The sequence below is a fragment of the Homalodisca vitripennis genome, unplaced genomic scaffold (genome assembly GCF_021130785.1).
Source record: "Homalodisca vitripennis isolate AUS2020 unplaced genomic scaffold, UT_GWSS_2.1 ScUCBcl_4813;HRSCAF=11214, whole genome shotgun sequence".
In the NCBI taxonomy this organism is placed as follows: domain Eukaryota; kingdom Metazoa; phylum Arthropoda; class Insecta; order Hemiptera; family Cicadellidae; genus Homalodisca; species Homalodisca vitripennis.
Window position 1 is genome coordinate 31,295 of NW_025780920.1, and position 12,737 is coordinate 44,031.

General features: G+C 32.4%; 1 protein-coding gene across 1 annotated transcript; it reads left to right on the forward strand.

Moving 5' to 3' along the window:
* The first annotated feature begins 6,037 nt into the window (after window positions 1-6,037).
* Window positions 6,038-6,949, forward strand: LOC124373096. Its single transcript, XM_046831488.1, has one exon. It carries the CDS (start codon window positions 6,038-6,040, stop codon window positions 6,947-6,949), a length of 912 nt encoding a protein of 303 aa, XP_046687444.1.
* The last annotated feature ends 5,788 nt before the right edge of the window (window positions 6,950-12,737 follow it).

The following is a 12,737-nucleotide window of genomic DNA, read 5'->3' on the forward strand; positions in this document are numbered from 1 at the left end:
TTGATAAATAATTTTTGTGTTAATCTCCTTTTTGTGTAATTTTTGCCTGTCTAACTATCCGTAGAATATCTCGAGAATGAATATAATTTGTGCTCTATTTGTTTATAATTGTTCAATCGCTCCCATTCTTTCATATTGGATGAAATGGGATGATTTTTATATTCATAAAAATATTCTCAGATGATAGTATCACATATTTTCTAAATAAATTTGGAAACGATGAGGTCAAACTTTGAACGTCAGGTAAAACTTGTCATTAAATAGCTGTAACTAAACATAAAACCCTTATACCAGCTTTGGCAAATATATTTCAATTTATTTTAGAGTATATTAAAGCTATAAGTTAAATGTTTTTTTTTTTTGTAATATTCGTTATGGTTCATGAAATAAAGTATTCAAATTAAAAATGGCAGTATATATATTTCCTGTCTATAAATCTCAATACACCAAAACTAAGACTACCAATACATAAAATAGAAAAAGTTTGTAGAACATTTTGTTTGAACAGTGACCGACCATTGTGCGATTCTCTGTTGATTTAATGTGTTTTAACAACATAGCGTCTGCGAGTATGTAAACATGATTTGCATAATGTTGGGCAAATACGAGAATATGCGTGTATTCCATTCGCTACGTACATAAATTTGGAAAGCCATCAACAAATTACTGTAAACATAACGTCACAGGATGAATTGGGATGATAAACATGTAAATTTAGCTTCAAAGCTCATAGTGCGCACTGCTCCTTTGCGATCCTTTCGATAACCTACACTAATGTGATAGTATTCTTAAAAACTAATTATAATGCACATTTTTATTAAAATTTTCAAAGACTTCTATCTCTAGCATTTTACGGCAATAAAACTATAATTAGGTTCTAGCAATTATATAACGTGTTTATATTACGTGGTTTTGGCACAACAAAGAATATAATTTATTGTATTGTAAACTGTAAAGAAATATTAAAAAACGCTTTAATAATTTCGTGGACTTTATTATTACAATATAATTGAATCGTAAAAAGTAAGGGTTCTGTGGTGTAATGGTAGGACATCTACCCAGAAAGTGAGAGATCCGGGTTCAAGTCACGGCGGAGCAAGTTTTTTTGTGATTCAATGTTTATTACAAAAAGTTAAATTAGGCTATTGGCATTTATAAAAATTGTATTAATGTAAACAGAAGTCGTTTAACAGGTGTTTGGTTTTCCATTCATATGTTAGTTTGGTTATTTAAACGAATATGTGATAACGTATAAACGATGCGGCCAAATACAATATAATTGAATCATAAGAAGTAAGAGCTCTGTGGTGTAATGGTAGCACATTCACACGGAAAGTAAGAGATCCTGGTTCGAGTCCCAGCAAGTACTATTTGTGATTCAATGTTCATTAAAAAAATGTTATATATTTATATATACATATAGCTTATATGTGTCTTTTAATAATTAAAGAGTCTACAGAAGAAGACATTTTTATAAAACAATACCTTTTTCTAATTTTCAGCATAATATTCTGAAGAATTTATGCACTTGCGGCAAAGGGCTGCAAGCTCTTTTACTTTGGCTGAAAATAACTCCGAATCTTAATGTTTGAACTCAAAATGTTTCACGTACCTGTTGTTCTGAAACCCCTTCTCACGTAATGGCTCCTTAGTGTACCAAACAAATGGAAATCACTAGGTGCTAAATCTGAACTGTAAGGGAAGATGCGGCAGTATTTCTCAGACTAATTTTTCGATATTTTAATGCTTCAGTTAAGCAATTCAAGGTGGTTCGTTGACTTGATGGATAATCACGAATCTCCTCTGAGATGCACAACGTTTTTCTCTCATGGCTGGCTTGTTTAAAAGCAGATCTGAGTAGTATTGGATGTTCAATGTATGCTGCTCTTTAAGGTATTCACAAAAAACTGGACCTTCACTGTTCCAAAACGCCATTAACATGACTTTTCTTGCTTATGCTTGGGTTTTCAATTATTTATTGACAGGTGAGTTGGTGTGCTTACACTCTTCGCTTTGCCTTTTTGATTCTTTTGCCATTTGGGGCCCTTCTTGCCATATCTTGTGGTACTTCAGCTAGTTGCAGATAATATTACGAACTTTACCATACTAACTTCAATCTTATCAACTAACATTTCTACATTCGCAAGTCGGTTGGTACGAATATTGTCATCAATTCGACTTTCAAGTGAGTTAGTTGAAAATACAACTGGTCGGCCAGAATGGTGGTCGTCAGTTACTGAGTCGCGACCATTTTTGAACTGCACAAATTACTTGGAACAATTCTCACGATTCATACAACATTCTCATTCATTAAATTTAGGCATTCTACAGTTTATTGTCACTGTTTCGTCACCTTCATAAAATAAACATCTAATAACAGAATGTTGTTCAACTAATGTAGAATTTAAAGCGGACTTCCCATCTTGAAATGAATTTTTAATTTTATAAACAAACCATTGCTGATACAACAGCTGATCAAGGCTTAACACAGCGATGCCAACGAAAATGATAAAATTACCTAACTTGTCCTACTACAATTCTTTCCCCAGACAAATTCGTCTCTTTAATTATTTAATTGATTTTGTATACGAATGTATAATGATCAGAGTAAAGTTGACATTACGATATTTCATATGAACGACGTGATATCCAACGAATATTAGAACTGAATTTACAATGAATGAATACCAGTGAACGATGAATAAATGTCTTTACAATAGTGGCAACGAAATTTATTACAAAATTACAATTATAAATGTATTATTTATTGCAATAAATTACGAAATTTCAGGTTGGAAATATAGGCCCTATACATAAAATATATACAGGTAGGGCCTAAACGGGAATTGTTTATTCGGGGATAAATATTGTCAAGAATATCGTTTTAAAGAACGATACGGGTTTACCGTTCATAATAATTTATAATAAAACACTGAATAGTTACAACATTCCAGTGAATGTTGACCATTTCTAAATAATTACTTTGAAATCAGATATTAATTATAGGATCTACTGAATTGTGACTTTATTGTGCTAGGAAGCATTTTTAACTAGCATTGTCTTACAATTAAAATTACTGAATCGTTTTTAAATTGTACAGTCCATTTAAAATCAGTGATGTCGACCATTTATTTATATCATTTAATTTTTGAAAGAACACATATGACTAAATATATATTAGTACTATTATTAATAGTCATAAAAACAAAGGTTCTACATTTACTTGTTAATAATGTTGTTGTAATCTACTTGTTACGAAATAAAACCGGTGAAATGTATCTATTTCCAAATTACTATGAGGTGTACCTGCTATGAGGTAAACACGACGCGACAACTGTACACGACGAAGCCGCCGACCACATTAAGCAACGTTACGGTAATGAAGGGCCGCGACACCTGGCGGCATGTGTCAGTAGTAATGTCGCTTATACGGTACCTTGATGTCTCCGACATGGCCCTTCTTGTTTGACGTGACCATGAATCCGTGACTCATTAAGCCCACATGTGGTAAATAGTTTAAGTATCGAATTAAATAAATTGTTAAGATTTTGGTTAGGCAGGTAAACATACCTGCAAAACAAAATGTGTTTAAAAATTATTTAGGCAAACGTGGCATACGTAAAACGATTATAAATAATAATAATAAAATACTGCCAAGTGTTATATTATACAACTTTCTTTATTTATCAGGCACAGCTTTAAGATACATTACATGTTTTGGTTGGTAATAATGTTTATACAAGTGATGCAGGTTTACTTTCTTAATTTTAATATTTCTTTTGATATATCGAGTTTGTTTTATCGGCTTGCATTTTATTTAACATGTTTATTACTTTTATATTCTATATTTATATAAATGTATAGTTCTTTTTGGAATATAAATTTCCTCCCCCTTTATAAAACTCAATATTTTCCATGTTTTATTTTACTCTGATATAACTGTGACGGTTTGTAAGAGATGTTTAGCAAAATTAGACTTCGTACTGTTTGTATTGCTTGATATTAAGGTCTGCTCATGTTTTTTAAATCTTAATTTGAAATTTCTACTTGGCTGCCCAATATCTATTGATGTCTATATTTTTAGTCTATACACACACATTCTTTACCCATAATATCATTGCTTAATTTAGTTCTAACGGACACACAGTTGAACTAAGGTCAAAATTAAACACCCTTTCTAAGAAGGTATTGCAAAGAAATCAAACTCAAACATAATATACATATTTATTTACAAATGTGCAATTTTAATCAATAATTGGAAAAGTTTTCTTTTATATTCCGAATATGTAATAAATCCACAGAAAATGTATCAGTATAACACATTATATAAATAACAAAATTCAATAACTTAAATGAAATGTTGAATATTTTATTGTTATTCACTGCTGTATAGTACTATAAAAGACCCACCAGTGGCTTACAAGCACATTTTGAACACAATTAATTTTCTTTATGCTCCAGTTGATTATGTCATTGCTGTCTTCCCTTACATCACGCTGGGACGAACATTGTTTGTCTTTATTTTTATCATCACACTAGCTGTGTTTATGAGAGTTTACAAATACAACTTTGAGTTGTATGAACGTGAACATGCTGGTATATTTTGGAATAGTATAAAAACCTTACAAAGTTTGATAAGAAATTCTGAAATAAATGAAAAATTGGTAACAAAGCTGTATTTTAATTTAATCCTGGAAGTAAATTTGTGTTTCCGTTGATTATAATTATAACCTTTCCTCTGATTGAGCCTTACTTTACATTTACTTAAAAAATTAAATAAGTAAAAAGAGACTTTAATACAAATTTAGCTATAAACGTCAAAACCATTTTTTCATCCCGATATCATGTAAGATTTACTGTTTCTGATTCCTTTTGGCGTGTACATATCTTTAGTATCTGTCACACTTCCTCAAATTTTAATTTTTATACAAAATGTGTTTTTAAATCTTGGTTTAATTTATGACTCAACTTTGGTGAACAAAAGCTGCCAAAACCGTTACAGTTAACAAAGTTTGCTGGGTGAAAAATTAACGTAATAATTAGTAAACTAAGTCGAGTGCAACTGTTAATAGGTGTGTTAAGTTGTCAGCGACCTGCACCTATTGAATCATTAACCTTTTTTTAATATCGGTATAACAGGTTTATATCGTCTCTTTTGTTATTTCTATGTTTATTGGTAAAGATAGTTGTTTCCTACAATATATATGTTAAGCAGTGCCTATGGTTAATAAAACGTTTCACAGACCCTAATTTGAAATTAAATTACAACCAACAGTATTATAATAGACACAGAATTTGAAATTTAGGCAAGGAGAATTGTTATTGAGGAAAAATGGGGGTATTTTGATTCAATTGCATAATGATATTTTCTTTAAAGGGACTAATACACATTTTCATCAAGAGTTTTTAATAAAAGATATATTTAATAATAAATTTAAGAATGTTATAAAAATATCGTTAAAAGTTCTTTTTATGATGAACAGAATCTGAAACAATTTTATACAACTGACGGTGTAAAAAGGAAAGGAATGCAAGTAAATTAAAACATAATTCGCTCTTTGACTCAATAACACTAATTTAATTTTTTGTAAAACGTTGTTACTCGTTTAAATTCTAGTTGTACACCTTCTCTTTGGTATGATATTCTATTTATAACGTTTATAAACTACAGATTAAATGGTTCTACAAAGTAGAGTGTTTTTAACAGTGACTGAGGTACTTTGATACTAGCAACAAATTAAATAGATGAATACAATGAAATTTCTTTTTTATGATGAAGAAAGTCTGATCAGTTGAGTCTGATTCAGTAAAGTCTGATTCAGTTGTTATCAGGCCGCCGAGCTGGAAGGTACTATAGATAAGCCGCTCCGCTAGTGTACCTTGCCCGCCCTGCCTGCCTTGCCAGTTCGCTCGTGTTGTGAGTTTCAGTGCTTGGCAGTAATTTAATATTTCCTTGTGTGTTCTGCAAACACTTTTCATTACATATATATATTTTTCCTAGTAGTGTTACATATATTGTTGTGTATTAACCATCAGAATGGTTTGTTATAAGTGCAAGCAAAGTATCTCTACTCCGACTGAGATAGTCAAGTGTGTTCAATGTTGCGCAGATTTCCACCCCGCATGTTGCCGAGTGCGTACTGTTGCTAAGTTGAGTGCTATGATTGCGAGTGGGACTGCGTGGCGATGCGAAATATGTTCTAAGGACTCTGGCTCTGGAGGTTCCAAATCTGAGCAAGAAGAGGTCTCTGTTATGGAGCTACTGAGGAGCATCCAGCACCAAATGACCGTGAGTAACAAGGACAACTCAGCTAGCTTCACAGCTCTGCAACTTTCTATGACTACGTTGCAGACTTCCTTGGACGGAGTTCGAGCTAAATTAGTTGCCGTAGAAGAAGAGAATGTTAAGATAAAAGAAGAGTGTCATAAGCTGATGGGAGCCAATGAGAAGTTATCAAGACGAGTGTCGGATCTGCAGTGGGAGGTCATGGAGATGGAGCAACATGCGAAGCTCCAGAACCTCGAGATCCGGGGCATTCCTGTCACAGCCGGAGAAGATGTCTACATGGTGCTGAGGGAGGTTGCTCGGGCTCTCAAGGTGAGGTATGAACAACGAGACATCTCCATCGCACATCGTCTGCCACAGCCGAGAAACAAGAAGTTCCCGCCAACCATCATCGTTCAATTCGTCAATAGAACTACGAAAGCTGAGTGGCTGGCTGCTGTGAAGACAAATAGGTTACAGACGACCGACGTGTTGGCAACATTCGCCCCGGCGCCTGTGTTCATCAACGAACATCTCACCAAACACAACAGGGAGCTTCTGAGACAGGCAAAGAGTCTGGTGCGAAGTGGAAGTCTTGCCTACGCCTGGGTTAAGGAGGGAAAGGTGTTTTGTGAGGAAGACTCAAGACTCCTACGCCATCAGGATCTTCTGGTCGCTGGATGAGATCGACGTCAGGACGCCGCCGATGAGTGAGATGACGAACATGCCTGTGGTTGCCGCCCCCGTGGACAATTTACCATAGTGAGGGATGCGCCACCTCCAGAACAGTTGTGCTCCTCTAAAAGTATGTAGCAAGTATGGTACTGCAATGCCTTATTATTTAATTATATTATATTACTTTAAAACACTTACGTTTCATTTAGTATTTTCATAAATTTTAAGTACTTAATTTAAAACCGAATTTCTTAGATAGTTTTAAATAAATAATCGTTGATATTAAATTAACAAAAACTTTTACAAGTTTTAATGAATTTTTCTAAATATAATGATTAATCAAAGTTATGTAAAAGTTAAAACAGTAATATTTATGTAAACAGTTTTAAAAGGGTTTTGTTTTGCATTTTGTGTAGGCTTTATGTGATGGCTTAACATACATCCAATTTTAATATTTATCTACTTGTATAATAAATCTTATATGAATTAATAAGAGATTTTGAAAGTTATTATAGGTTTTAAACTATGCTAATTAATTAAATAAAATATACGTTAAGTAATAATATTTATTTAATTAAGTTTTTAAAGGGCTTTCCTTGTTTTGTATTTTACATAAAACCTATGTTGGTGATCTACTTTGATATTTACCGATTTGGATATAATTTTTTATATTATTTAAATAATAACTTTACAAGTTATCATGAGTTAAAAAAAAAAAAAAATTTTACTGATTAATTAATTATAGCAAAATAGGCCTATTAGTTAAGATAGGATGTTGATAGTTTTGTATCAAAGTTTATAAATGGTTTTGTTTTGTATTTTATGCATATTAGTGCTCAAATCGATATTTTATTTTTTATTTCTTTCTAACACTTATTGTGTGTCTCTCTTGAGTATGTAACTAATAATTATTGCATTAAATTGGATATTTTGAACTCCTATTATTCGGAATTGTTTTATAAACATAGGCTTAATGAGAAGGAATGGTTGAACGTTGCGTGAGTGAATTTTGAATGTTTAAGTTATATATGCACTTATGGTAAAAATTGCATTAAACTTAAATAACCAAGAAGTGTTTATAATATAAATTTAAAAAGTATTATTTTAGGGGTTCTTAATTTCTTGTTAATTTCTTTATTTACATACTGAAGGCTATATAAGGATTTTATCTATAAACTATGTTTATGTTGTTTTGGTAACGCTATTTTTTATGTATTTAGGATTTTTCAAACATTGGCTAGTTTTATTTGCATTACAATGTAGTGCGATACGGTTATGTAGGATATAAATAGGATTTCAATGACAGGTAGGGCAGGCGGAGCGAATGAGGCACGTGTGTATTATAAGATGAGTGATTCGTTAAATGTTTTGAATGAGTTTAGGAATGTGGAATGTCTGGAGGGTGAGAGTGTAAGTGTGATTGATAGTATTTTTTCAAATAAGTTTTGTTTTGGGAATTTTTTAAAAATGTTTCATTTAAAATATAAGGAGCTATAACAAAAGTTTCGAAGATTTGTTGGTAGTTTTAAGTACAATCAAAACTGAGTTTGATATTATAGTTTTAACAGAAACGTGGTTATGTTCAGAGGATCGTGATTTGGTAGAGCTTCAGGGGTTTGATACTTTTTGTAATAAAAATAAAAGGAATCAGAATGACGGGGTTATCTGCTATGTTAGTTTCTAAGTTAAACGTATCTATGTCAGAAGTTGGTTTGCATAGTGCTACTAGTTTGTGTTTAGACATGTCGCTTGGTAGAGAGAAGTTTTCTGTGCTTGCTGTCTATCGCAGTCCTTCTACAGATAGGGACCTTGAACTCTTTATCAATGACCTTGAACAATACTATGAAGGCCCGGTCAAGGGACTGTGTGCACTGGTTGATAGGAGATATCAACTGTTGTATTTTGGAAGATAACAGAACACTTGTATCAGAGCACTATTTAGACGTTCTGTATGGGGCTGGGTTTACTCCTTGTATAACAAAAGCAACTCGGGTCACGCCACAGACAAATACATGTATAGATCATATTTTTGTTAATTTAAAAGTAACCGACAATGTTTCTTCACTGGTTGTTGACACCGGGGTAACTGATCACTATGCTACAGCTGTGGAATGGAAGGTTTCGGTTGGTAAAAATAAATCTAAAAATAATTTTAAAAATATAAAATTTATTAATAAATTTGAAGTAAAACATCTCCTTTTAAAACAAAACTGGGAAACTGTTCTCAATTCAACTAATGCAAATGAATGCTCTTCTACGTTCGTTAAAAAAATCAAAAATATAATAGACTCTGCCACTCAAGTTAAAAAGTACAGTAATAAGCTTGTTAAAATTAAGCCGTGGATAACTCTGGGCTTGATTAAGTCAATTAGGCACAGAGATAAAATTAGTAAAACAATTAAGAAGCAACCTTTCAACGGAAATCTGATCAACTATTACAAAAATTATAGAAATCTATTGAGTAATTTGTTAAAAATTTCAAAAGATAATTACTATAAAAATAAAATAAATGAATCAGTAGGCAATCCAAAAAAACTTTGGGAACATATAGGGGAATTTGTAGGTAAAAAAAGTAAAAATGGGGAATTTCCAATTGAACATTTTTCTAGTCATGCTAATAGTAGTGGGGAGGGTTTAGCAGTGGAAGTTGCAAACAAAATTAAATAATTATTTTGTTAAAGTAGGAGAAGAGTTAGCCAATAAGATCCCGACGGTAGACTGTGTAGTTGATGATGAGAGGTATCAGGTACAAACAGAGTTCCAGCTAGAGCCTGTCACTGAGGAACAGTTGGCAAATTGTGTAAGGGAGTTGCGGGGAGGTTCAGCACCTGGTATAGATGAAATAGCTGCAGACATGATTAAAACTAACTTTGAATGTATTAAAAAAGCTTTGTTGGAAGTAGTCAACTCTAGTTTACTAGAAGGTGTTTTTCCTGACTGTTTTAAATTTGCTAAAGTAATCCCTCTTTTTAAAGGAGGTTTGAAGGGGAATTGCTGTCAATATAGGCCTATATCATTGCTAAGTGTTGTGTCAAAGGTCATCGAAAAATGTGTAAGGAAACAACTTTCTAAATATTTGTTCAAAAATAAAATTATATCTGAAAACCAATTTGGTTTCAGAGGTGATCTGACCGTCAATGACGTATTTCTCAGACTGACCCATAAGCTGCATGATAATCTTAACATAAACAAGCGCTCTCTAATGGTTTTTATTGATTTAGCTAAGGCTTTTGATTCTTTAGACAGGGACATTTTAATTAAAAAACTAGAGTTTGTTGGTATTAAAGGTAAGAGCCTAAGTTGGTTTAAAAGCTATCTTTCTAACAGACAGCAGGTGGTATCTATAAACGGGGCAGAAAGTGATCTAAAGAATATTGATTTCGGAGTTATTCAAGGAAGTACCTTAGGACCTCTTTTGTTTTTAATTTATATAAATAATTTAAGCAAAGTTGAACTAGATAACTGTAGTATTTACTTATATGCTGATGATACTGCGCTAGTTTTTTGAAGGGAATAATTGGGATGAAACTTACCTAAATGCAGAGAGAGGACTCCGTGTTGTTTAAACAGTGGTTTGACCAAAACCGTCTGACGGTTAATGTATCAAAAACTAAACACATGGCTGTTTCACTTCGGGCTATCAGTGACCCAGTGGATATGGTTTTAACATTACATACATGTGTTCAGGGCACTGGAGTTCCATGTAGATGCAAGCCCTTAGAAGAGGTGAGGGAATATAAATATTTAGGGGTTATTTTTGACAATAGGCTAAGTTGGAGGAGACATGTTCAATATATTAATAGCAGGTTGCGCAAGTGTATTTTTATGTTTTCTAACTTATCTCGTATTCTAAATTTTTCCCAAATTAAAACTGTTTATTATGCTTACGTTCAATCAATTATACAATACGGAATAATTTCTTGGGGAGGGGCCTTTCTTTCAAAAATTCAACCAATTCAAATAACTCAAAAATCTATAATTAAAGCCGCGTTAAAGAAACCAATCCGATATCCTTCAGATTTGTTGTACTCTGAGTTTTAAAATGCTTGATGTCAGACAACTTTATGTAAAACAACTAATGTTATACGCTTTTAAAAACAAATTTCAGTTTTTAGAATCAGCAAACCGTAAGTATTCTACACGTTTTCAAAGTAGTATAGGTATATACACACCAAAAATCTACAAAACAATCAACACAACAAACTCATATTATATAGCTCACGTACTCTTCCGAAATATTCCTGATGAGCTAAGAAATATTGAAAATATTAGTTTTCAACTGTATAAAAACAAAGTATGCAAATGGTTAGTAGAAACGGGAAGGGAAAATACTAGTGCCATAACTACGTCTGTATACAATTTTTAACAATAGCTGAGTCGTTTTCCTTTTCTTTAAAAGACCTTGAATGTTTAAGTTTGATTGATTTAACTAACAAAACACCGTAAAAAAAGAAAATTGTTGGTTTGTGTGGATATGCGTGAGTGTGCTAGCATGTGTGGGGTTTTATACAAAGGATAAATAAAAAAAAAAGGAATTTAGTTAGTATTGCACGAGTGGTGTGTGTGTGTGTGTGTGTGTGTGTGTGTGTGTGTGTGTGTGTGTGTGTGTGTGTGTGTGTGTGTGTGTGTGTGTGTGTGTGTACGTGCGTGTGTATTTGAATGAGTGTTTTGCAAGGGGGAGGGGTATTAGGAGAATAAATTAGTGTGCGAGTCAATCCAATATTGCTTAGAGTATGTACAATTAGTCTATATTGATCAATTTCAATATTTCTTTCCTTGATTGTATTAAATACTATATTCGGTTGAGACACACTCTAATCTATAGTAATGAATTATTAATTTTAATTTATTTGGTATTCAATTTCAGTAACTTTTGTTTATTTGTATTTTATATATATATATATATATATATATATATATATATATATAAACTTTTTCTAATTAAACCAAGATTACTAATATCGCAATTAACACATGACGTGACTACTCATGTAATAATTTCAAAGTAATTAAAGCTATTGTATCAAAAATAAAAGTTATTACATCTCCCGTTAGTTACTCAGTATCTTATGAATTATTTACTACCTAACAAACCAAACAAGAGATTAGCTATTTTAAAAATCCGTTTTCAATCTAGCGAGAGGAATATTTAAGTGCTGTTGATTACTCTGTACATAAAGAATGTTGGAGGGTTTGGTGTGGATTGGCTTCTCCGAATGCATGAAATCATTTTTAGGTGTAGATTGATTAATACAAATGTAAAGGTTAATTCAAAAACCACTATCGAATATATAACATTTACTACTCTTTTTAAGTTTAGAACAATGAAGGAGTTACTTAAACTTTTAATAGTTTGTTATTATGACTAGAAATATACAGAGCTTTGTTCTGAAAGGCTTTTCTCTATTATTGCAGCTGTATAAATGTTTATTTTACGATGGTTTTAATGAAATTCGTCTCTAAAAAGGTTTTCTTCAAAAAGTTTGCAACGATATTTTGGAGTTATTATCCCGATATTAGACACTTTCCAGAAATAGTTGTTTGATTACCTTTCGAAATTTTTGTATATAACCCCTATTACGTAGAGGGGGATGGCGCGGTGATCAATTTGACTCAGAGATAGAAGAAAGTATATTTATATAACTAACCGATGAGTTTGACTTACCTGCTCAAATTCCAATACCTGTTGAAGTGCTCCCATATGACACCCTCAGTCATTTCGCTCAGTGGACATTGAATAGTGTGCCATTCGGGGTTGATCAGATGCCCAGTGGCATCATACATGTTAAGAAATTTT